The sequence below is a fragment of the Oncorhynchus masou genome, chromosome 6 (genome assembly GCF_036934945.1).
Source record: "Oncorhynchus masou masou isolate Uvic2021 chromosome 6, UVic_Omas_1.1, whole genome shotgun sequence".
In the NCBI taxonomy this organism is placed as follows: domain Eukaryota; kingdom Metazoa; phylum Chordata; class Actinopteri; order Salmoniformes; family Salmonidae; genus Oncorhynchus; species Oncorhynchus masou.
Window position 1 is genome coordinate 18,064,366 of NC_088217.1, and position 25,940 is coordinate 18,090,305.

A 25,940-nucleotide genomic window follows, 5' to 3' on the forward strand; every position below is an offset into this window, starting at 1 on the left:
GGATGCAGTTTATCACAGTGCCATCCGTTTTGTCACTAAAGCACCTTATACTACCCACCACTGCGACTTGTATGCTCTAGTCGGCTGGCCCTCGCTACATATTCGTCGCAAGACCCACTGGCTCCAGGTTGTCTACAAGGCCATGCTAGGTAGGCTCTGCCTTATCTCAGTTCACTGGTCACGATGGCAACACCCATCCGTAGCACGCGCTCCAGCAGGTGTATCTCACTGATCATCCCTAAAGCCACCTCATTCGGCCGCCTTTCGTTCCAGTACTCTGCTGCCTGTGACTGGAACGAATTGCAAAAATCGCTGAAGTTGGAGACCTTTATCTCCCTCACCAACTTCAAACATCAGCTATCTGAGCAGCTAACCGATCGCTGCAGCTGTACATAATCTATTGGTAAATAGGCCACCCATTTTCACCTACCTCATCCCCACAGTTTTTATTTATTTACTTTTCTGCTCTTTTGCACACCAATATCTCTACCTGTACATGATCATTTGTCAATCCAGTGTTAATCTGCAATATTGTAATTATTCGCCTACCTCCTCATGCCTTTTGCACACATTGTATATAGACTCCCCTTTTTTTCTACTGTGTTATTGACTTGTTAATTGTTTACTGTTGTCTGTTCACACTGCTATGCTTTATCTTGGCCAGGTCGCAGTTGTAAATGAGAACTTGTTCTCAACTAGCTTACCTGGTTAAATAAAGGTGAAATAAAAATAAAATAAAAAAATTACAGAGGTGGACGCGGGGGCGGAGGCGGGCGCAGGGGGCGGAGGCGGGCGCAGGGGGCGGAGGAGGACGCAGGGGGCGGAGGAGGACGCAGGGGCGGAGGAGGACGGACGGACGCACAGGGACGGACGGCCTACACAGGCCGACACACAAACACACCATACCCCATCCCGCCCCCCCACACACACACAGTCATAAAACATGCAGACGTGTGTTCGTGATTTCAGTCCAGTGAGTGTATTAATGGTAGGTGTTTCAGTAACAGGGTCCAGTTTGGGAGGGGGTATCCTGGGGCCTGTCATGGCCATTGATGGCTTTCCCAGGTTGACCTGATGTTATAGCAATGTTAGAGCCATGGTTTTCCCACGTTGACCTGATGTTACACATTCACCAAAGGAAGGAGATTGATGAGCCCTTTCACTATCTCTAGGATTTATTTTATTGTGGAGTTATATAATGATTTCTCTCTTTCTTACATCGTTTCCTCCCTTTCACATTCACAAAACATAGAGCGCAAACTTTTCCTCCGAAACAACACACTTTCTCTCACTTTAGATGGATTTCTCCTTTTCCCTTTCTCTGTGCACACTCATTAGCTTTCACATTTACTCCTTCACTCATTCACCTGCCCTCTCCCTTCACCCTCCTTCCTCTCTCTTTGTTTCACCCTTCCCCCTCTCCTTCCCTCTCTACTACAATTCAACTTGTAAGCGGCGAGAAACATTTTTTCTGCATTGCTCGCTTGGCTCCCTCCGTTGCTTGTCGCTCTCTCTCTCTCTCTCCCTCTCACTCTCCCTCTCTTGCTCTCCATGTCCTTTGGCACAGCCCTGAGCCATGTTAGATGTATTTGGTGGGCAGCAGCCAAGGGTCTCCCTCTGGGCTGTTAGGAAAGTATTGGAGAGAGAGGGAAGGAGAGAGGGAAGGAAGGATAGGGGGAGAGGGAGAAATGAGATGCAGAGAACAAGAGAAAGGTTGTTTGTGTGGAGAAAGAGAATGAGTGAGGGAAAAGAGAAAGGAAGTGTGTGGAGAAAGAGAATTAGTGAGGGAAAATAGAAAGGAAGTCATCCTCTTGTCATAGCAGTAGCAGATGCCCCAGTAGTGTGTTAGTTGGGCACTAGGGCCACGCCCAAGACAGGGACGTTCCCCCTGGGCTTTCAAATCTGTTCAGAGTGGGAAGGTCCACCTGGGGAAGTCTGGATGGATGGATGGGCTAAAGAGAATACTCTGGCCCTTTTTCACGCTTGGAGATCATACATTATCGGTCATTTGGAGCAATTACCCTCCACTTTGTGTGTGTGTGTGTGTGTGTGTGTGTGTGTGTGTGTGTGTGTGTGTGTGTGTGTGTGTGTGTGTGTGTGTGTGTGTGTGTGTGTGTCGGTCCGTGCGTGTGTGCGTGCACGCGTGTGTGTGTGCATGAGTGTGTGCATGAGTGTGTTTGGAAAAATAATGTGTATGTTACTATATATGGATGCAGGCAGACGGACGCACACACACGTTTGCCATTATTACGTCCTCATTAATAGACCTAGTTAACCCATAAAACCCTTTGAAGTATTTAAAATATATAATCTGCCACACAGACAGACTACTATTTTTAGCCCATTGACTAACAGATTCACTACATTAAATAACATGATGTCCCCATGTATTTAACCCCTTATTTTTGGCACTAAACAGTCTAAGCCCTGTTGATGCCAGTGGAGGGGGGGTGTTTACTAAGCTATATGGAATTGTTTTAAGAAGGTCATACCAAGGATAATTTTGCTATTTGATTTGGATTTTAAGACCCTTCGAAGTGTAAAAAAATAAAAAAAACACTCAAAAAAGTATTTTTATTAAAAATAACATTTTATCTGCCCTTACTGCTATTAGCCCATACAAACACATTGAATAACATATTCACTACATGGAACAACAGATAGTCCCCCCCTCTCTCTGTGGGCATCCTAGAGCAAAACCTTTCCACAGAGGCGTCATATTTGACCGACCGCTTTGATTCAGTCTTATGTAGCAAAATTTGAAATAGTGTTTTTTACATTGGATTAAAGCAGAGATACAGACCTACAACATGGTACATCATACATGGTACATCATACACTGTATCTGAGGTAAAATGGAAAAGTCATTCTGCTTTGAAAGTCGATAAACCTATAATCTCACTTTTGAGAAAATGGCCTTGAATGTTTTGGTACCTACTGGAGAGTCCTTCTTTGTCTACACCCATTCAGTATCGTTCATACCCTCTTAAGCTGTAACCCCAACCATCTCTTTAAGGGTTAATCCAAACGTTCTGTCCGAACAACCGTCAAGCACCCAAGCTAACTTGCTAGCTACTTCCAGACACAAATGAGAGAACAACTGACTAACCATTTAACTCTCCCGAGCAGAGCTGTTTGGGCTGTTTTTATGTTATCCAGAGCGTTGGTGACTGTTCTGCTGGCAGCAATTTACGTTTTTTTCCCAATGTTTACTGACACCGGCCATATTCAACGGGTGTTGAGTGTTTGTAAATTTGTCAGTTATTCTGCGCTCTGGCACACTCAGACGAGAGTGCCTCGAAATTGGAGTAGATATTCATGGCGAACTAACCAGCTACGTCTATCAACAGTTGTCACAGTGACATTCTATTGAAATGGTTACTTGCATAGTGGAGTCTTTTGTTAAGACATGTAGCTACCTAGGTGAACGATGAACAATCACCCCAATTCATGACGTTACTACCCTGCATGAGTCTGCATATAGCTAACCAACCAGGGTCAATGTTAGCTAGCTAACATTATGCTATAGCTAACTAACATTAGGCTATAGCTAACATTAGGCTATAGCTAACATTAGGCTATAACTAGCAAAGCAAATGGCCCTGATATACAAATAATAAGATCATACATGTAACAATAGCTAGTGAGCCAGCCAGCTAACGTTAGCTAGCTAGACTATCTTACCCGTATACGTCATAGATGGACGCTTCTCCCTGACACGGATGCCATGGTTGACCTTAGCTTGAAGATGTCTTCCGGAGACGTGTTTTCACCATCTCCTTAGCTATCATACTCTAATTCCACTGATTTCAAAACTCAGTCGTCCAGAAAGTGGAGAGCAACACTTATGCAGTTCTACTTCGTGATATTTAAAAAAAAAATCCTACGTAAGACAAAATTACCTACACATACTGACCAGCTAAAATAGACAGAAGCGTGCTACATGGCAGACCATTCCAAACTCATCTCTCGGCATGTCCAGCCCACTCATCATCTCAGCCAATCACGGCTAGCGGGAGGGTTGCTGTCTTTTTATGGGGCTAAACCAACTAGGCTCGCAATTTATTTTACATTTTCTTGGGATGGACTGAGAGTTGCTGAGGAGTGGGTTTATGGAGATAGTTGGGATGGACAGAGAGTTGCTGAGGGGTGGGTTTAAAAGCTGTTCTATAATAGTTATGACTGAAAACACTGTATAATGTATCAGTACTATCTATTGTCATGACGTTGGCCTGGGGGTAGGTTTATGACCGTCATAAATTCCTCTTTCCCCCTTTTTTCTCTCTACTCTACTGATGTTACATTTGCAAACCTCTTTGGTTAACATAGAAATTCTGGGAACATCAGAAGGTGGGGGGAAATGAAGTATATTCTGGTAATCCGACCAATGGAACATATGCGGTGGTACTTAATGAATATGATGTCAGTTCGGTTGTCATCTGAGACATTCTCATCAATGATAAGATGACATAAACTCTACAGTGGAAAGTCTACACATCATTGTTATCAGATTCACATGGAATTGTTGTTCAATTTAAATGTTTGAATATGAAATTATTTGTGATGGGATGAAATGTGATTTTAGCTTAAGAAATGTGAGATTTGGGTTTTCATTAGGTAGGGTTCTGCTCAATCAGTGGCCCACCCCTGTGAAGGGACATGGGCTATAAAACTTTTCAAACACACCCTCCTCTCCCTTCCTATATAAAGCCTTGACGACAATATAACCTCCTGTTCCGAGGATGTGAGGATGACGGTCCGATGTCAGAATGGTTCAGATAATAACTACAGAACGAAGCCAACATCAGCATGAGCTTTGGTTGCGAATGGTATGAACTTTGAACTACAGAAGTGATACCTCCTAGCCGTTGAGTTAGCAACAGCAGCTGCAAACGCAGGTTAGGAAGGAACAGACAGAGTATCCCATCTACCACAAGGACTCGGTTGGGCAATACGACCTTCCATCTACCACCAACCTACTGAAGCGCAGCTCAGAGTAAATATTTATTGCATTTTCCTTTTCCAAATGGCCGGTAATTTAGAATGCATACGATTCTGTATTTACGATAGCACAGCTTCGCCCTTTGTTCCTCAGTCTTCCCGCTCTCTCACTCAAACCCAGCCCTTTTCTTTTGTGTAACCAGCTGTCATATCTGTTCCGCCCGCTAGGGACGTTTTCCTTTATGACGTAATTTGTAATCAAGTTATGATTTAATTATGTGTATGTGTAATTCTGTGTGATTAGTTAGGTATTTAGTAAATAAATAATCAAACCCAATTTTGTATTGCTGATTCAACTTGTTAGCCAGGGTTCGTGCAGATCAAGAATTTACAACTTTCAGATGAGACTGAATTAAGATGACAATTAATATTGACTGCTATTGATGTAAAATATTACTAGGGCTTTAAGAGTTTATATGGAAGATAACAGCTCTATAAAAATTATTTTGTGTTGCCCCGACTCTCTAGTTAGCTCAATCAGGTGATATTAATTACGGAGATATTATTTTATAGAATAGTATGTCATATCACTTAATCCGGCATAGCCAAAGAAACAACACTATCTAGATGTAATGTATATGAAATTACTTTATTCTTAACTACTGTTTTTAAAAAGTACTATGTGCATAAAATGTCACAACAAAAGAACAAGCAACAATAAACAACGTTTAGATTTTTTCCTCCCTTGTGCAATCATTGACGTGAGCAGTGTGCCTGTGTCCTTTACTGTGTCTGTACAACTGTGTGTGTCCATCTGTCTATGTGTCCGCCTGTCTGTGTCTCCGTCTGTCTAACATGGTGGCATTTAGCAGATGTGTGACTGACACCCACACAGTATTATTAACTTTACTTATTATCGGATAATGTATCTAAAGTTATGCTGACATACACACCAAACAAATGCTGACAGGCAGACACAGGAAGTCACATCATTGACTCCCATTTCCAAATTGTGGAACACCATCTCACATAACAAAGGTGACAGTCTCCACCCTTGTTCAATCATTGATGTGAGCAGTGTGTTTGTGTGTGTAAGGGTGTGTGTGTGTGTGTTTCCCTTGTGCTACTCAAGATCTCTTGTTAACACAGCATTGTCTTTAAGACCATGAGCTGAGTGGACTAAAGACATGTCAGTGTAGCTTACTGGTTCATATTGTGTCTATTTATATAGACAGTCTCCCAGACTGGAACATATTTACACTGCTAATGTAAGACGGGTGAAAAGGAAGGACAAATGAAGCAGACACACAGACTCTGAAAGTAATTTGGTGCTCCCAAGTGGCAAAGCGGTTTAAGGCACTGCATCTCAGTGCTAGAGGCATCACTACAGACCCTGGTTTGATTCCAGGCTGTGTCACAACCGGCCGTGATTGGGAGTCCCATAGGGCAGCGCACAATTGGCGTCGTTCAGGTTTGGCCGCGGTAGGCCGTCATTGTGAATAATAATTTATTCTGAACTGACTTCCCTAGTTAAATAAAGGTTCAATAAAAAATTAAGTTGTAATAATGAGGACGTAGCAATGACAAGTGTGTGTGTGTCAGTATACATTACTACATCCTCATTAATAGAACTAATTCCTATGTTGGTGGATGCTTTCGCTCTGGTTTATCTTGGTGTTGAGTGATGATCTTCCTATGGCCTCTTGATTTGAACAGTGATGACTACTTTATCTGTCTGTGCTATCACTCTCCACCTCTTACATAATGAATCATATTATGCTTTCTGGACTGAGCAAACATAAACACTAAAATTGACCTTTAGGTTCAGGTGGGCTCAAATTTTTATTTTGAATTCCTCATCTCTCTTTCGCTGTCTCCCATTCTCCCTGTTTTTCTCTCGCGCTTTCTCACTTTCTCTCTCTCACATACACACACAGTAAATTCCATGAAGGGCGGGTTTAGGGTGATCATGTCAGGAATGTGCGTCCTCCATTTTTTTCTGTGATCCATTCCGGGGTAAATGCCAGCCCAGTCAGAATCATCTGGGAAACCATACCCGCCCCAATCTGGTCCAGCCTAATACTGCCTACACCTTCCCTTGCTGAGTCTACACCCACCACACACGATGCGTGCATGCATACACACCAAGTGATTTGTTGAGCACAAACATATTGTAGGTAGAATGTTGTGCACAGACTTCTCCTTCACCCCCTTGGCCTTTCTCTCCTTCTATAGCAGTAACCACACCTTGAGCTAGGAGGTACGAAGAGTTTGGGCAAGAGCAAGATAGGGAGAGAAAGAGGGGGTTATAGGAATCATTCCCTTGGGCAGGTAGAGGGATGGGCAGCTTGGCTTTCAAGATATTGTAGAACCCTGATCAGGTTCCAACTGTTGCCAAATGAAATGGATGCCTGCTGCTTAAGTTATTGATTGATTAGATCTGTGTGTGTGTGTGTTTCAGAGAGAACAGCGTAGGTAGGTTGGTGGATGGAGATAAATGGGTTCTCAACATAGACACACAAACACATACACAGCACAAAGTTATAGCACACCATATAATATTATTTTACCGAAACCACATTATAAAATCCCATATAAATCGTATTGCTTTCCTCATCGTGTTACCATTTAAATGTTTTGGTTTGTATTACATTCTATATTAAAATTCTATAATTTTGAGCACAAGCTTCCCATTGTATACAAAAAACATTATTTATAAAACGTCTCGTAAACACATTGATATTGTTGTGGTGGCTGCTGGGTGTTTTCGGTCTAAGTTAGGAAACCCACGCTATCTAGTCTATCTGAATCCTCTTGCTTCCAGTCAAGACAGAACATGCCTCACAAAGTTATTGACCTCTCTTTCCATTTTGGCTGCACTCTTTATTGTTTCCCTCCTGTCTCTCGCTTTCTCTCTCTCTCTCTCGCTCTCTCTCACTCTCTCTGCTTCTCTTTCGCTGTCTCTGCTTCTCTCTCGCTGTCTCTGCTTCTCTCTCACTCTCCATCTCTCGGTTTTCTGTGGCTGTGATTTCCGTACTGGTCGGGAGGGGAGAAAAGACTGAGCAGGGAGAGAGTTGGTTTTTGGAGTTGGTTTTGGAATGAGCTGTGGTTTTGGAATGGCTTGGCCCACTTGGGGTTGACTTGGTGTGGTCTGGTGACAGAGTTGATCAAAACAAGAGTACAACGCTGAAAACACAACACATGCAGTGGTAAACAATGTTTGATTCTTCTCCCGTTCCTTTTTCGTCCTGTTCCTCTTCTCTTTCACTCCACTCAGTTAATACTGATCTAGATTGTACCAATCTTACTCTATGCTCCCATCCAGAAACACTTGTTTATGAATGTGTCATTACTGATCTAGGTAATATCCATTCCAGTCTATGTTAATATATTTCTACACATTGCCTATGGAACATGTCTGAGCTAGACATTCATGAATACAATAACACACTTAGCGAGTGGTGCCACTGTGTCGTCTTGTGTGTGTGTGTGTGTGTTCTCTCTAACGGTATCAATGTAACTAGTGGTGTCTCATCTGTCACCCCTCGATGCCTCTGCAGCTCTGCCCAACCTATGGTTTCTCTTTCCTGACTCTGATAAGGCCACATAGCCTAGCATCCAGAACAGCTAGCATAGCCCCCACTGGTTCTCTATGGTAGCCCAGCCAGCCTAGCTGCTAGCGTAGCACCCACTGGTTTTCTATGGTAGCCCAACTAGCCTAGCCGCTAGCATAGCATCCACATGATAATGATGCCGGAGCTGATGGCTGCCGTTTTCCGGTCCCCTGACCGATTGTGCTATTGTGTGTTTTTTCGAGTTATTTGTAACTTACTTTGTACATAATGTTTCTGCCACCATTTCTTATGACCAAAAATAGCTTCTAGATTACTCATCTTGTACTGGAAGATATTTTTTTAATGAGTCGGACGCAAAGGATTTACTTCAGACACCTGATAAGGCCCTCATCCCCGCAATTCTCAGGAGAAAGAGTTATTGCTATAAGGGACGTTTGTCGGGGTGCTTTGTAAGGATCCGACGGGGAGTGGATAATCTGCCTTTAACATCGGTCCTATTAGCCAACGTACAATCATTGGATAATAAAATAGACAAACTATGATCATGTATACACTACTAATGGGACATAAAAAGTGTAATATCTTGTGTTTCACCGAGTCGTGGCTGAACGATGACATGAATAACATACAGCTGGCAGGTTATATTCTGTATCGGCAGGATAGAACAGCCGCCTCCGGTAAGACCGGGGTTGACGGTCTATGTATATTTGTAAACAACAGCTGGTGTGCAAAATCTAATTACGTCTTGAGGTTTTGCGTGCCTGAGGTAAAGCTGTAGACCACACCATTTACCAAGAGTGTTTATGTCTATATTCTTCGTAGCTGTCCATGTACCACCACAAACCAATGCTGGCACTAAGACTGCGGTCAATGAGCTGTATATGGCCAGGGACTTTAATGCAGGGAAACTTAAATCGATTTGACCTAATATCTACCAGCATGTTAAATGTGCAACCAGAGGGAAAAAAACTTTAGACCACCTTTACTCCACACACAGAGATGCGTAAAAAGCTCTCCCTCGCCCTCCATTTGGCAAATCTGACCATAGTTCTATCCTCCTGATTACTGCTTACAAGTAAAAACTAAAGCAGGAAGCACAAGTGACTCGGTCAGTAAAAAAGTGGTCAGATGAAGCAGATGCTAGAGGAGGTCAGAGACCTGGCCGTCTGGTGCCAGAATAACAGACTCTCCGTCAACGTGATCAAGACAATGGAGATGATTGTGGACGACAGGAAAAGGAGGCCCGAGCACGCCCCCATTCTCATCGACGAGACTGTAGTAGAGAAGGTTGAGAGCTTCAAGTTCCTTGGCGTCCACATCACCAACAAACTATTATGGTCCAAACAAACCAAGACAGTCGTAGAGAGGGCACGACAAAGCCTATTCCTCCCCAGGAGACTGAAAAAAATTGGCATGGGTCTTCAGGTCCTCAAAAGGTTCTAGGGTAATGCGTACGGCCCAGTACATCACTGGGGCCAAGCTTCCTGCTATCTAGGACTTCTATACCAGGCCATGTAAAAAAAGGCCCTAAAAATAGTCAGACTCCAGACACCCTAGTCACAGACTGTTCTCTCTGCTTCCACATGGCAATCGGTACCGTAGCGCCAAGTCGAGGTCCAAAAGGTTTCTTAACAGCTTTTACCCCCAAGCCATAAGACTCCTGAACAGCTAATCAAATGGCTACCCAGACTATTTGCATTTCCCCCCCCTCTACTTTATGCTGCTGATACTCTCTGTTTCTCATCTTTGCGCTCTAACTCTACCTACATGTACATATTGCCTCAATTACCTCGATTGACCTGTGCCCCCGCACATTGACTCTGTACCGGTACCCCCTGTATATATCTTCGCTATTGTTATTTTACTGCTGCTCTTTAATTACTTGTTACTTTTATTTGTAATTTTTTACCTATCTTTTTTACTTAACACTTTTTATCTGAAAGCTGCATTGTTGAGGGCTTGAAAGTAGACATTTCACTGTAAGGTCTACACCTGTAGTATTCAGCGCATGTGACAAATAATATTTGATTTGATTTCTAAGGCAGCCCAGTTAGCATAGCATTGCACCCATTTGCTGCTAGCATAGCACCCACCGGTGTTCTTTTTCCTTAATATTGAACGCGCACCAGTTTGGAACCTATATTCTGTCTGTGTGCTGGAATCTTTTGGTTGTGCTCTGGAATTATGCATTGTGAAGAGCCTCTTTAAAATCTGTTCTGTATGTGTTTGTGCAGCATGCATGTTGATGATTGAGTGAGTGTGATTTAGCTATCATTGGACGTTGAACTGCGCTGCGTCGAAAGACTCACTACACATACTTAACTGCGGCAGCGGGGGCATTTAATTTCAGACGGAGCAAGGGAGGGATGCGAAGGAAAGTGGAAGGAGAGATGGAGAGGTGTTTACGGGGAACACGCGGAGTAAAAGCCATAATGTTGAAGGATAGTCATAATTTGCTGCCAAAACGTTTAGTGCTGCCGCTTCAGCGGTGGAGAGAGCCGTGTGTGTGTGTGTGTGTGTGTGTGTGTGTGTGTGTGTGTGTGTGTGTGTGTGTGTGTGTGCGCGCCCACCGGGATGTGCTTGGCCCTGTGCTTGTCTTGAGACATACACACACACACACACACACACTCACACACAGTAGCTGGCTAAACCTGAGAGATGTGAAAATGAATACGTCCAATGTGTGTGTATGTGGAGCCTTTAAGATCCTGGCCCAAGTCATGTTACTCTGGCTCCTTTAAGATCCTGGCCCAAGTCATGTTACTGTGGCTCCTTTAAGATCCTGGCCCAAGTCATGTTACTGTGGCTCCTTTAAGAGCCTGGCCATAGTCATGTTGCTGTGGCTCCTTCAAGAGCCTGGCCCAAGTCATGTTACTGTGGCTCCTTTAAGTGCCTGGCCCAAGTCATGTTACTGTGACTCCTTTAAGATCCTGGCCCAAGTCATGTTACTGTGGCTCCTTTAAGATCCTGGCCCAAGTCATGTTACTGTGGCTCCTTTAAGAGCCTGGCCCAAGTCATGTTACTGTGGATTTGGGATTAATACTGTATTTTTTACCCACACTGGATGTGAAAGGCCACGTCTATATATATATATATGAATAAAGAGATTGTGTGTATTTGAACATATTTGTGTCTGTGTCGGCGATACGCATCATGTGTGTGTGCGCAATCCACACAGTGGTGGGTATAGATAAGAAGGGACCTTTTTGATTTACAGTGAGCCCTCTGTAAAACCTTTCTCTCTCTCTTTAGACAGATGCCTAGTATAAACTATACACAGCTGTGACTCACTATACACAGCTGAGACTCACATCAAGCAGCTATGGACTGAGCCATTGTATTTCTCCCTCCCATGTTCATATCCACAAGTAAATTCCATTGAATTGAAAAGGCTTTAATGGAATGATTGCCAAAGTAATAGTATTTTGTTTGATTGATGAAGCGTTGGTTTATGGCTGGCACAGGAGTAGCCAGACTACACATGAGAAGCCTCTGAACAAGCATGTGAGAGGAGAGAAAAGAGGATGTTGACTTTTGGACGCTTCACAGACCATAAGACTGTGTTTGTGTGCTCTCTCTTCATTGTCGGTAAAGCTCTGCCTGCCCCACTGTTTGTGTCTGAGGTGTTTTGGTGTGATTGTGTCGTCTGACCTACATATTACGTGTGTGTGTGTGTGTGTGTGTGTGTGGCCAGTAAAAGCTGCGTCACAAGTTAAATGTCCTATTAACCTACAGCTTCGATTGGGGTGGTGGCCACAAATAAATCTGAACTCATGAGGGGCTGCAGTTGCTCACAGAGAGAAAATTACGTTTTACAGCTAATTTGCTACAATTCTACACATTTTGCCACAGGGTGGAGAGAAATGTTTGCACTTTTTAAAATGATGTCTGAGTGAGAGTGACTAACAAAATCAATGCGACCATGATTAGGCCTACTTCATGTTAGATAGTTGGCCTCTAGACTAACTTACCAATCTAGGTTTTTGCTGAGATGGGGTAATTTAGTGATTATCAGAGAGAAGCTGCTGATGCAAAAAACATATTTCAAAATTGCACCTTGTGTAGTCTACTATTCTGACTCTCACCACCTTTTGCAAGGGCTGTAATGGCTCACAGTGTTCTGCCACCTCAGTGAGTGATGCGTCTACTGCAGTTCTATGAAGCTCGGAGCAAGACTGGATGCAAGTAATTCAATTGTTTTTGAGTTCATCACTGAGAGGATGTGACTGAGTGATGAGAGATGAACAGAGTTGAGAGATGGTGAAAGGGAAAGAGGGATGTGAGACAAAATATTAGCATTTTTTATCTCCCTCTTTCCCGGCCTCCTTCCCTCGCCTGTTCAGTTTCATTGCTAAAACCACTATTGACTGCCTTCTCAAGTTCACATTGCTGTTTCGACATGGGCTGTGTTTCGACATGGGCTGTGTCTGATTGCTCTGCCGTGGCCTCCTTCCATCACCTCCCTTTCCTTGTCTCATTTCCTTGTCTCCCTTCGAGGGCTCACGCCAGCCATCAGTCAACCTCTCTCCTCTTGTACAGGGGACTGGAATTACCACCACTCTCCCATTCACTCCTTTCTTCCTCTCCTCCTTCGGTCTCAATTGTTCCTCTCAGAGCGGGATGTGCCACATCTTCACTTCATCTCCCCCCTTGTAACATCAAAGGGTGGAATGTGCCTGATCTGATATTATGCATGGAGAGACCCAGTTATGTCAAGACTGTGCTCCAGTCAGGGGAGCAGGAGAGGGGATTGCAAGGGATTGGACAAATGTGTGTGCACAAGTGTATTAGGTGTGTGTGTGGTTTCTCTGTGTGAGCGTGTTTCCGCAAGTTTGTCTGTGGCTCCTGAACTAGCTATCTTCCCCACCTCCTTTTGTAACATCAAAGAAGTTTCGGACGCCATGCAGCTCCCAAAACTAACACCAACAGAGAACCAGACTGTCAGTAGCCCCATAGCAAAGACTGAGGACACACACACACACACACACACACACACACACACACACACACACACACACACACACACACACACACACACACACACACACACACACACACACACAGAGTCTACCAGTTGTCTCAGTAGTGCGTTGTACTGTAGGTAGGTGGTGTTTAAATATACAGGAACCTGTCAGGGAAAGCTGGGCCGCATCCTCAATGACACCTTATTCCATAAATAGTACACTCTGAACCATGATTAAAAGTAGTGCGCTACATAGGAACTTCTCTGGATTAAGGCAGAATGGATGACTCATAGGCTAGAGGCAGAATTTCAGTCTGTGTCCAAAATGGTATAGTGTATATATAGTATATGGTATAGTATATATATAATATATATATATATAGTGTACTACTTTTGACCTACACAAATAAAATAAAATAAAATGTATTTATATAGCCCTTCGTACATCAGCTGATATCTCAAAGTGCTGTACAGAAACCCAGACTAAAACCCCAAACAGCAAGCAATGCAGGTGTAGAAGCACGGTGGCTAGGAAAAACTCCCTAGAAAGGCCAAAACCTAGGAAGAAACCTAGAGAGGAACCAGGCTATGTGGGGTGGCCAGTCCTCTTCTGGCTGTGCCGGGTGGAGATTATAACAGAACATAGCCAAGATGTTCAAATGTTCATAAATGACCAGCATGGTCCAATAATAATAAGGCAGAACAGTTAAAACTGGAGCAGCAGCATGGCCAGGTGGACTGGGACAGCAAGGAGTCATCATTTCAGGTAGTCCTGGGGCATGGTCCTAGGGCTCAGGTCCTCCGAGAGAGAGAAAGAAAGAGAGAAGGAGACACCGAATAGGACAGGAGAAGTACTCCAGATATAACAAACTGACCCTAGCCCCCGACACATAAACTACTGCAGCATAAATACTGGAGGCTGAGACAGGAGGGGTCAGGAGACACTGTGGCCCCATCTGAGGACACCCCCGGACAGGGCCAAACAGGAAGGATATAACCCCACCCACTTTGCCACAGCACAGCCCCCACACCACTAGAGGGATATCTTCAACCACCAACTTACCATCCTGAGACAAGGCTGAGTATAGCCCACAAAGATCTCCGCCATGGCACAACCCAAGGGGGGGGCACCAACCCAGACAGGATGACCACATCAGTGAATCAACCCACTCATGTGACGCACCCCTTCCAGGGACGGCATGAGAGAGCCCCAGTAAGCCAGTGACTCAGCCCCTGTAATAGGGTTAGAGGCAGAGAATCCCAGTGGAAAGAGGGGAACCGGCCAGGCAGAGACAGCAAGGGCGGTTCGTTGCTCCAGAGCCTTTTCGTTCACCTACCCACTCCTGTGCCAGACTACACTCAATCATATGACCCACTGAAGAGATGAGTCTTCAGTAAAGACTTAAAGGTTGAGACCGAGTATGCGTCTCTGACATGGGTAGGCAGACCGTATCATAAAAATTGAGCTCTATAGGAGAAAGCCCTGTCTCCAGCTGTTTGCTTAGAAATTCTAGGGACAATTAGGAGGCCTGCGTCTTGTGACCGTAGCGTACGTATAGGTATGTATGGCAGGACCAAATCAGAGAGATAGGTAGGAGCAAGCCCATGCAATGCTTTGTAGGTTAGCAGTAAAACCTTGAAATCAGCACCCATTGGGCTCTGGTCAACAATGCACTATATATGGAATAGGGTGACATTTAGGGAATAGGGTCACATCCATTGGCTAAAAGGCATGTCAAATACAGAAATTATACCTGCTGTCCATACTCCTAAAACAATTAGGTTTTAAATACTGAATGGCTAAGCGCTGTACATTTTTCAAGGTTTTTGGAAGTTTGAATCAGATGAAGGAAAGTAGACGAGAAGAGGGGACCAGTTAAGACTGTTGAGGAACACCCGTAAGTTTTCTCCAATAGCGCCACAGTATGCATGTCATATGACAGGGGTGAGTTGATTTTGATGCATTCACTCTGGCAGCTTTCATTCAATACTGACAGCAGGTGCCTTATCACTCCCTCAGTGCTTATCAGTATGCCAATGTCTTATGTTTATCTAGTCCTACCGGGTGTGTTTGAAAGGAGTTAACAATGAGGGTGAAGATGGGATTAATCTATAGATAGCTCAGTGTCACATACACTATTTGTAGACAGGGAACCTCTGCCTCTCAGTATCCTTCTCTTCCTTTCTCTACAATTATCCATTTATTTTCAATTGAAACCACTGAGCTTGTGCTCCTCCTTACATATTCTCTGAAACCAACAGACACTCAAAGTCAGAAAGACACAATGGAAAAACTGTAGTGATAATTATCGACCGTCTCCTGGTTGCATGCAGTCTATTGTATCAATGGCCTCCCTGCCCTGGTATAAACCTACACACCATGTTAAATGTGTCTCTCTCCTCACCAACACCTTAATTATTAGAATCCCTCTGTCTGCTCAGGAGAAAGCTTGTCTTAATTCAATTAGCCAAATGTTGCTTATGTTTCAAACTCACCCTTTACCCCCCTCCCTCCTTTAGTCTCTCACCCCCCCTGCCCTCCCATTCTCTTGCTTGCTATCTCTAATACCAGATAGACAGTGTGTAGAAAAAAAAGGATAATGAACCTACATTTTTTAAATAATTTATTCTCTGAAAACTATTTTCAATATAGAGTTATTAGCAGCATTATTTAGCAGATTAGGTTGTTTTTGTGGTATTAAACCAGTGATCTTGCCAACAACCTTCAGCAAGAATATGAGCAATTTGGAGTTATTGACTATGAAAAAGGTGGGGATTGTGTCCCCCTTGTCTAATTTAATTGCTATGTTTACTGTCAATATAGTATTACAAATATTTAAGAATTCATTTCAGAAAAAAATGATGTGCGACGAGGAAGGGCTGTTGACATACAGTATACAGTGCATTCGGAAAATATTCACCCCCCTTTTTCCACATTTTGATATGTTACAGCCTTATTTTAAAATGGATTAAATACAACAAATCTACACAACACCCCATAATGACAAAGTGAAAACAGATTTTTAGAAATGTTTGCACATTTATTTAAAAAACAAACAGAAATTGCTGATTTGTGTATTCAGACCCTTTGTAATTAGATTTGAAATTGAGCTCAGGTGCATCCAATTTCAATTGTTCATCCTTGAGATGTTTCTGCAACTTGATTGGAGTCCACCCGTGGGAAATTTAATTGAATAGACATGATTTGGAAAGGCGCACACCTGTCTATATAAAGTCCCACAGTTGAATGAGCATATCCGAGCAAAAACCAAGCGATGAGGTCGAAGGAAGTGTCCGTAGAGCTCCGAGACAGAATTGTGTCGAGGCATAGAACTGGGGAAGGGTACCAAAAAATGTATGCAGCATTGAAGGCCCCCAAGAACACAGAGGCTTCCATCATTCTTAAATGGAACAAGTTTGGAATCACCAAGACACTTCCTAGAGCTGACCGCTTGGCCAAACTGAGCAATCAATGTAGAAGGGCCTTGGTCAAGGACGTGACGATGGTCACTCTGACAGAGCTCTAGAGTTCCTCTGTGGAGATGGGAGAACCTTCCAGTTAGACAACCATCTCTGCCGCACTCCACCATTCAGGCCTTTACGGTAGAGTTGCCAGGTTGGAAGCCACTCCTCAGTAAAAGGCACATGACAGCCCACTTGGAGTTTGCCAAAAGGCATCTAAAGGACTCTGACCATGAGAAACAAGATTCTGTAGGCTGATGAAAACAAGATTGAACTCTTCGGCCTGAATGTCACGTCTGGAGGAGGTATGGCATCATCCCTATGGTGAAGCATCATGCTGTTGGGATTTCTTCATCGGCAGGGATTGATAGACTAGGCAGGATCATGGTAAAGATGCACAAAGTACAAAGAGATCCTTGATGAAAACCTGCTTCAGAGCACTCAGGACCTCAGACATGGGGCTAATGTTCGCCTTCCAACAGGACAACGACCTTAAGCATACAGCCAAGACAACGCAGGAGTGGCTTCGGAACAAGTCTCTGATTGTCTTTGAGTGGCCCAGCCAAAGCCAGGACTTGAACCCGATCTAACATTTCTGGAGAGACCTGAAAACAGCTGTGCAGTGACGCTCCCCATCTAATCTGACAGAGCTTGAGAGGATCTGCAGAAAAGAATGTGAGAAACTCGCTAAATACAGGTTTGCCAAGCTTGTAGCGTCATCACACTCAAGACTCGAGGCTGTAATCGCTGCCAAAGGTGCTTCAGCAAAGTACTGAGTAAAGCGTCAAAATACTTCTGTAAATGCGAAATATCAGGGTTTGTTTTCAATATAAATTAGCAACATTTTCTAAAAAAACTGTTTTTGCTTTGTCATTATGATATTGTGTGTAGATTGATGAGGGAAAACAACTATTTTAGAATAAGGCTGTAACGTAACAACATGTGGAAAAAGATCAAGGGATCTGAATACTTTCCAAATGCACTGCCCCGTATTTTGTTTCAGCCTGATTTCTAAATTGATAAAAATAGTTTTTATCACCCATCTACATACACACAATACCCCATAATGCCAAAATGAACAAAATGTTTTTAGAAATGTTTGCAAATTCATTGAAAATACCTAAATATCTCATTTACATGACTATTCACACAGTCAGGACTTTGTAGATGTAGACTTTGTAGAAGTACCTTGGCAGCGATTACAACTTTGAGTCATTCTGGGTAAGTCTCTAAGAGCTTTCCACACCTGGATTATGCAACATTTGCCCATTTATTCCTTAAAACATTATTCAAGTTCTGTCAAATTGGTTGTTGATCATTGTTATACAACCATTTTCGGGTCTTGCCAAAGATTTTCAAGTAGATTTAAGTAAAAACTCAGAAATATTTCACTCAGAAATATTTACTGTCTTCTTGGTAAACAACTCCAGTGTAGTTTTGGCCTTGTGTTTTAGGTTAGTGTCCTGCTGAAAGGTGAATTTATATCCCAGTTTCTGGTGGAAAGCAGACTGAACCAGGTTTTGCTCCAGGATTTTGCCTATGCTTAGCTCCATTCCATTTATTTTTTATCCTGAAAAATTCACCAGTCCTTACCAATTACAATCATACCCATAGCATGATGCAGTTACTTTAAAATATGTGATTTGATTCGGTATTCCTTTGCAAAGAAGTTTTTTTTCACATTGGATAAAGTACTGTTGACACTCAGAGCAAAAAAAATATATATATATGTCATACAGTGGTTGCTCAACTAAAAGTTTTGAGATTATGCTGTGGGTTTTAGGGGTAATTTGTGGTTTAGTACGGTGCCCTGCGTCACTGCTCTAGACAAGCGCAAGGGGGAGTTAGAGCACTGATTATGCTTACTGTAAAATACTCTTTCAAAATGAAAAGCATCTTTGAGAAGCATTTGACAGTCTTCAATATTGGCTGTATTAGAGAATTTAAAAGCTTGTTTGTAAGAACAAAGTATATGCGATTGATTTTAAGAAATATAGTTTAATTCATTTGATTAATATTATGGTGTTTCTATTCCAAGAAAAACGAAAAATTAAACCATCAGGGCTTCCATTAGGAAAAAATGGTGCTGTACAACGTGACCGGTTGGGAGTAGTCTACAGTATTAAGAGCATAACATTTACTCACCCTAATAGTAGTCTAACCAATACCCAAACGGAGATTCAGTGAAAATAAAAATCTCATTGATTTATCAAGACCAGTCCCCATGCTTGTCTCTGAAATAGTTGAACCCACGTGGGTAAACTATTGTTTGAAATTATATTGCTTCTAACTTCAACATGCTTTAAATGACAATGTCACAAATAATCGAACACATACAATTTTCTAAAATTCAAACGCTTTACCATTTAATAATACATGGGGTGTGCCATGCGGCCGTACCTAACGGAGAAAGGGGGTGTGCCATGCGGATGTGCCTAACGGGGAAAGGGGGTGTACCATGTGGATGTGCCTAACGGGGAAAGGGGGTGTGCCATGTGGATGTGCCTAACGGGGAAAGGGAGTGTGCCATGCGGTTGTGCCTACCGGGAAAGGGGGTGTGCCATGTGGATGTGCCTAACGGGGAAAGGGGGTGTGCCTTGCGTGTGTGCCTAACGGGGAAAGGGGGTGTGCCATGCATGTGTGCCTAACGGGGAAAGGGGGGATGGAGCCGGTCGGGCGCAACCCATGTGACATGGAGATGTGGGGATCTGAAAGTGTCCGGATAAAAATGTTTTAGAATTGTTAGATGATGCTTACCCAGACACACTTGTTTAAATTCATGGGTGCTATAACCAGCCCCCAGCCACATCTAGCTAAGTGGACAGGTCACTATTATCTAGACATGTACACATGGTCATGAAATACAATAGGTGGCCGTAATCACCCCCAGACAAACCGAGCTAACTTGATGGTTCATGTAATCATCTGCTGAAGTGGAGTCTTTTGTTTAGACATGTAGTTAGTGCGCTAAACAATGAACCATAATCCCAACCAATACTACTAACAATACAAACATATTGTCATAGCTAGCCACATGAAATATGAAATACTGTAGTGTGAATCTGCAGGTAGCTAAAGCTAACCAACTATGTTCAATGTTAGCTAGCTAGCTAATATTTTTCAGTTTTGTTTGTACAGCTCGTTTGGCCCAGTGTTTTAAGTCACTCCGGTTCACACTGACCGTGTGCAGAACGTAGTCCATCACAACCTTTTCCCAATCATCAATGTCAATAGCGCCTGCTAAATCCAGCGCAGCGTTGTTGTTGAGCAGTAGCATCACTTTTGCAGTTATTCATGGCTTAAAAAAAGCTCTTTAACAAAGCAGCGATAAAAATTATTATCTACGCATACTAAGCAGCTCATGTTATAGACAGAAGCATCATACATGGCAGACCAATCCGAACTCATGTGTTTGAAATTCACTGCTCGACTGTGGGACCTTACCTGTATGTGTGGGGTGCAGAGATGAGGTTGTCATTCAAAAAACTATTATTGCACTATTATTTATTCCTGAATATATTTAGGCTTGCCATAACAAAGGGGTTGAATATGTATTGATTTAAGACATTTCAACTTTCCGTTTCTGAATCATTTGTAAATAAATTAATAAATGAAAAACGTAATTCCACTTTGACAGTATTATATGTAGGCCAGTGACCAACATTTTGGACAATTTAATCAATTTTAAATTCAGCCAGCCTTAACAAAATGTGGTACAAGTCAAGGGGTGTGATTACTTTCTGAAGGCACTGTATTTATGAGTTTTGGCCTTACCCTGGCCTTTTTTTACAATGACCAATTGTATGATACAAATGTCAATTATATGTCAATCAGCCTTCCTCCAAAGGACCGTTCTATGGATTACATTTTGTAAAATTCCCCAAAATCATGATCTTTCTTTGTCTGGGTTTGGTGAGGAATCACTCCTGTCCAGATATAACCTCTGGTATAGTGTAGTTATCAAAAGTGCTACACATTTAACAAATCACAAAGGACCATAGATCTGCTATAGGAGCATATATTTGACTTTTGTTCTCACAATAATCCATCCCCATCTGTCTTTTATCCAAAGCAACGTGTAGTTCAGTGAGTGCATACATTTTATGTGACCCTAGTGGGAATTCATCTTTGGGGTTGCAAGAGCAAAACTACCCAACTGAGCACAGGACAAGACAAGTATGGACACAGGACAACACAGGACAAGTATGTAACCTACCGTCTTTCTGTGTCTCTGTCTAGATCCTGGTTAACTCAGTGAGTCCCACGCATCCTGCTCTGCTCTATGAGAACCTGGTTGTGAGTGATGGCTTCAGCCCCATCCTTCGAGACCTGCTCTTCTCTCCTGACCTCCAGCACATCTACATACTCTCTGACAAACAGGTAAGACAGATGCACACAGGCATGCACATTGGCACAAAAGCATGCACGCACGCACACTCGCTCCAGCACATCAAACTCACCGACAAATATGTATTGCACACTCACACACAGATGGGCGTACACACACACACACACACACACACACACACACACACACACACACACACACACACACACACACACACACACACACACACCTCAGAAAGCATTTCTAAATAAAGACTTTGGCAGGTGTCAAAAGGGGACCAACGATGCCTCATTAGTACACACACACACAACCTTCCGTCCCACCAAATACACCTTTAATTAGATCTTGCCAATCGACCCGGGTCCCCACAAGCCACCGTCCCCAGAAATCGCGGCCCCTACAAACCATGGTCACCCGTGTCGCACACATGCACACCAGGAGAATGAGCAAATGTCAGGTGTATTCCATGTGGAGACCTGGTCATTAACAGCCTCGCCGCTGGATAGGCTGTCTAAAGATTGGAAGCGTGTGGCTGTGGGTCGCCTCCAATGTTGCAGCTGACACCCCCTTTACCACTCAATAGTACAGGGGAAAGAAGCAGGGGAGTGCGAGGTAGACTGGGAGAGGCAAAGAGGGAGAAAGGAGTCCATAATGCATCTGTATGAAATGTGTGAATGTGTCCATTTGACAAGGTAGAGTTGAAGTCGGAAGTTTACATACACCTTAGCCAAATACATTTAAACTCAGTTTTTCACAATTCCTGACATTTAATCCTAGTAAAAAGGTCCTGTCTTAGGTCAGATAGTATCACCACTTTATTTTAAGAATGTGAAATGTCAGAATAATAGTACAGAGAATTATTGTACATAAACTCAATTAGTATTTGGTAGCATTGCCTTTAAATTGTTTAGCTTGGGTCAAATGTTTCGGGTAGCTTTCCACAAGCTTCCCAAACTAAGTTGGGTGAATTTTGCCCCATTCCTCCTGACAGAGCTGGTGTAACTGAGTCCGGTTTGTAGGCCTCCTTGCTCGCACACTCTTTTTCAGTTCTGCCCACAACCTTTCTATAGGATTTGAGGTCAGGGCTTTGTGATGGCCACTCCAATGCTTTGACTTTGTTGTCCTTAATTAAGCCATTTTGCCACAACTTTGGAAGTATGCTTGTGGTCATTGTCCATTTGGAAGACCCATTTGCGACCAAGCTTTAACTTCCTGAATGATGTCTTGAGATGTTGCTTCATTATCTCCACGTAATTTTCCTACCTCATGAAGCCATCTATTTTGTGAAGTGCACCAGTCCCTCCTGTAGCAAAGCCGCCCCACAACATGATGCTGCCACCCCCATCCTTCACGGTTGGGATGGTGTTCTTTTGCTTGCAAGCCTCCCCCTTTTACCTCCAAACATAACAATGGTCATTATGGCCAAACAGTTCTATTTTTTGGTTCATCAGACCAGAGGACATTTCTACAAAAAGAACAATCTTTGTCCCCATGTGCAGTTGCAAACCGTAGTCTGGCTTTTTTATGGCGGTTTTGGAGCAGTGGCTCATTCCTTGCTGAGCGGCCTTTCAGGTTATGTCGATGTTCCTCTGGAATCCAAGATGGCGTAGCAGTCAGACGTCTTTGTCCTGTCGTGTCCCTTGTAAAACAATATATACACATTTTTCTTCACATATATTTTTTAAATATTTTGCTAAACCTCAACTTCTAAATACTCTCCTGCAACCCGCCTCACCCAATATGGCTTGGATCTGCTTTTTTTCTAAAGTATTTATATTTACTTCGGATCTGGAATTCCTAAACTGCAGCAAGCCAGCTAACTACCAGATATCAGTCAGCAAAACATTGCCAGTGGTCATCAGCTAACCTTCAGCACGGAAAGCTCTCGCCAGTTCGAACAACGTGACTAACCAGAGGATAGCGGACCTATTATTTTTATCCCCGCAAACTGAACATTTTCATCTGGATCTTCACAACTAGCTAACCGCAATCCCAGATGACTCCTCCTGGCTAGCGTTTCCATCCCAGAGCAAGCACCAATTAGATTGAAGCTAGCCCGGCCAGGGCTCCTGTGCTACCACCGACGCATACTCCTGGGCTACAATATCAGGACCCCTTCTACAGCCGGTACGGGGCACGAAACCCCGCAGATCCCCTGCGACTGGAATACTGACATAATCTGCCCGAGGACTCCGACAGGCCCCTCAGGCGCAACGCCTGCTGAAGGCCCATTCTGCTAACCAGCTAGTCCTGCTAGCTACCTAGAGCTACTTGGAACCCTACGAATTCCACGACTGGTCTATTGACGTCAACGCACGAAGAGGCAAAAACAGACTTACCCCCATTGCAACGTCCCCCAAAGGCTAACTTGCTAGCCCCTGCTATCTGCTTGTTTGCTAACCCGGTCTACTAATTGCAAGCTTGCCGGCCCCGGTCTGCTAACTGCTAGCCCCTGCTACCTGCTTGCTTGCTAACCCGGCCTGCTAACTGCTAGCTTGTTTAGCCCAGGCCTACTAACTGTTAGCTTGTTTGCATCAGCCTGCTAACTTTCTGAATCGCCGTGTCCCCAGTCAGCCCAACCACTCACTGGACCCATATGTTCACTTGGCTACGCATGCCTCTCTCTAATATCAATATACCTCGTCCATTACTGTCCTGGTTAGTGATTACTGTCTTATTTCACTGTAGAGCCTCTAGCCCTGCTCAATATGCCTTAACCAACCATTTTGTTCCACTTACATATGCAATGACATCACCTGGTTTAAACATCTCTAGAGACGAAATCTACTCACATCCTACCTTACCTTTGTCTGTACACTATGCTTTGAATCTATGCATTTACATTTTACATTTAAGTCATTTAGCAGACGCTCTTATCCAGAGCGACTTACAAATTGGTGAATTCACCTTCTGACATCCAGTGGAACAGCCACTTTACAATAGTGCATCTAAATCATTTAAGGGGGGGGGGGTGAGAAGGATTACTTATCCTATCCTAGGTATTCCTTGAAGAGGTGGGGTTTCAGGTGTCTCCGGAAGGTGGTGATTGACTCTATGCAATCGTGCCCAGAAACGTGCTCCTGTTACTCTCTGTTCCGAACGTGCTAGACGGCCAGTTCATATAGCCTTTAGCCGTACCCTTATCCTACTTCTCCTCTGTTCCTCTGGTGATGTGGAGGTTAATTCCGGTCCCGCAGTGTCTAGCTCCACTCCCACTCCCCAGGTACTCTCATTTGTTGACTTCTGTAACCATAAAAGCCTTGGTTTTGTGCATGTTAACATTAGAAGCCTCCCCCTAAGTTTGTTTTACTCACTGCTTTAGCACACTCTGCCAACCCAGATGTCTTAGCCATGTCTGAATCCTGGCTTAGAGAAACCACCAAAAACCCTGAAATCTCCATCGCTAACTATAATGTTTTCTGCCAAGATAGAACTGCCAAAGGGCACGGTGTTGTAATCTACTGCAAAGATAGCCTGCAGAGTTCTGTATTACTATCTAAGTCTGTACCCAAACAATTTGAGCTTCTACTTCTAAAAATTCACCTTTCCAGAAACAAGTCTCTCACTGCTGCCGCTTGCTATAGACCTCCCTCTGCCCCCAGCTGTGCCCTCAATACCATATGTGAATTGATTGCCCCCCATCTATCTTCTAGGCTCGTGCTACTAGGTGACCTGAACTGGGACATGCTTAACACCCCGGCCATCCTACAATCTAAGCTTGATGCCCTCAATCTCACACAAATTATCAATGAACCTACCAGGTACAACCTCAAATCAGTAAACACGGGCACCATCATAGATGTCATCCTAACTAACCCGCCCTCCAAATACACCTCTGCTGTTTTCTGTTTTCAATCAAGATCTCAGCAATCACTGCCTCATTGCCTGAATCCGTAATGGATCTGCGACCAAACGACCACCCCTCATCACTGTCAAACGCTCCCTGAAACACTTCTGCGAGCAGGCCTTTCTAATCAACCTGGCTGGGGTATCCTGGAATGACATAGACCTCATCCCGTCAATTTCAAGAAGCATTTCTCTTCGGCTGGCCCTGCTATCCACATGGCTACCCCTACCCCGGTCAACTGCCCGGCACCCTCCACAGCAACCCGCCAAAGACCCCACCATTTCTCCTTTTCCCAAATCCAGATAGCTGATGTTCAGAAAGAGCTGCAAAATCTGGATCCCTACAAATCAGCACGGCAAGACAATCTGGACCCTTTCTTTCTAAAATTATCTGCCGAATTGTTGCAACCCCTATCAATAGCCTGTTCAACCTCTCTTTTGTATCGTCTGAGATTCCCCAAGATTGCAAAGCTGCCGCGGTCATCCCCCTCTTCAAAGGAGGTGACACTCTAGACCCAAACTGCTACAGACCTATATCTATCCTACCCTAAGGTCTTCGAAAGCCAAGTTAACAAACAGATTACTGACCATTTCGAATCCCACCATACCTACTCCGCTATGCAGTCTGGTTTCAGAGCTGGTCATGGTTGCACCTCAGCCACGCTCAATGTTCTAAACGTCATCATAACCGCCATCGATAAGAGACATTACTGTGCAGCCGTATTCATCGACCTGGCCAAAGCTTTCGACTCTGTCAATCACAACATTCTTATTGGTAGACTCGACAGCCTTGGTTTCTCAAATG

General features: G+C 43.6%; 1 protein-coding gene across 2 annotated transcripts in view; it reads left to right on the forward strand.

The window, feature by feature from the left end:
• The window catches only part of LOC135541445 (plexin-A1-like), a 402,887-nt gene that overhangs the window by 162,449 nt on the left and 214,498 nt on the right, over positions 1-25,940 (forward strand). For both annotated transcript variants that reach the window (XM_064967699.1, XM_064967700.1), the window contains exon 4: positions 21,181-21,321. In XM_064967699.1, coding sequence (XP_064823771.1) covers positions 21,181-21,321 — 141 coding nt within the window. The remainder of the gene's footprint in view (positions 1-21,180; positions 21,322-25,940) is intronic.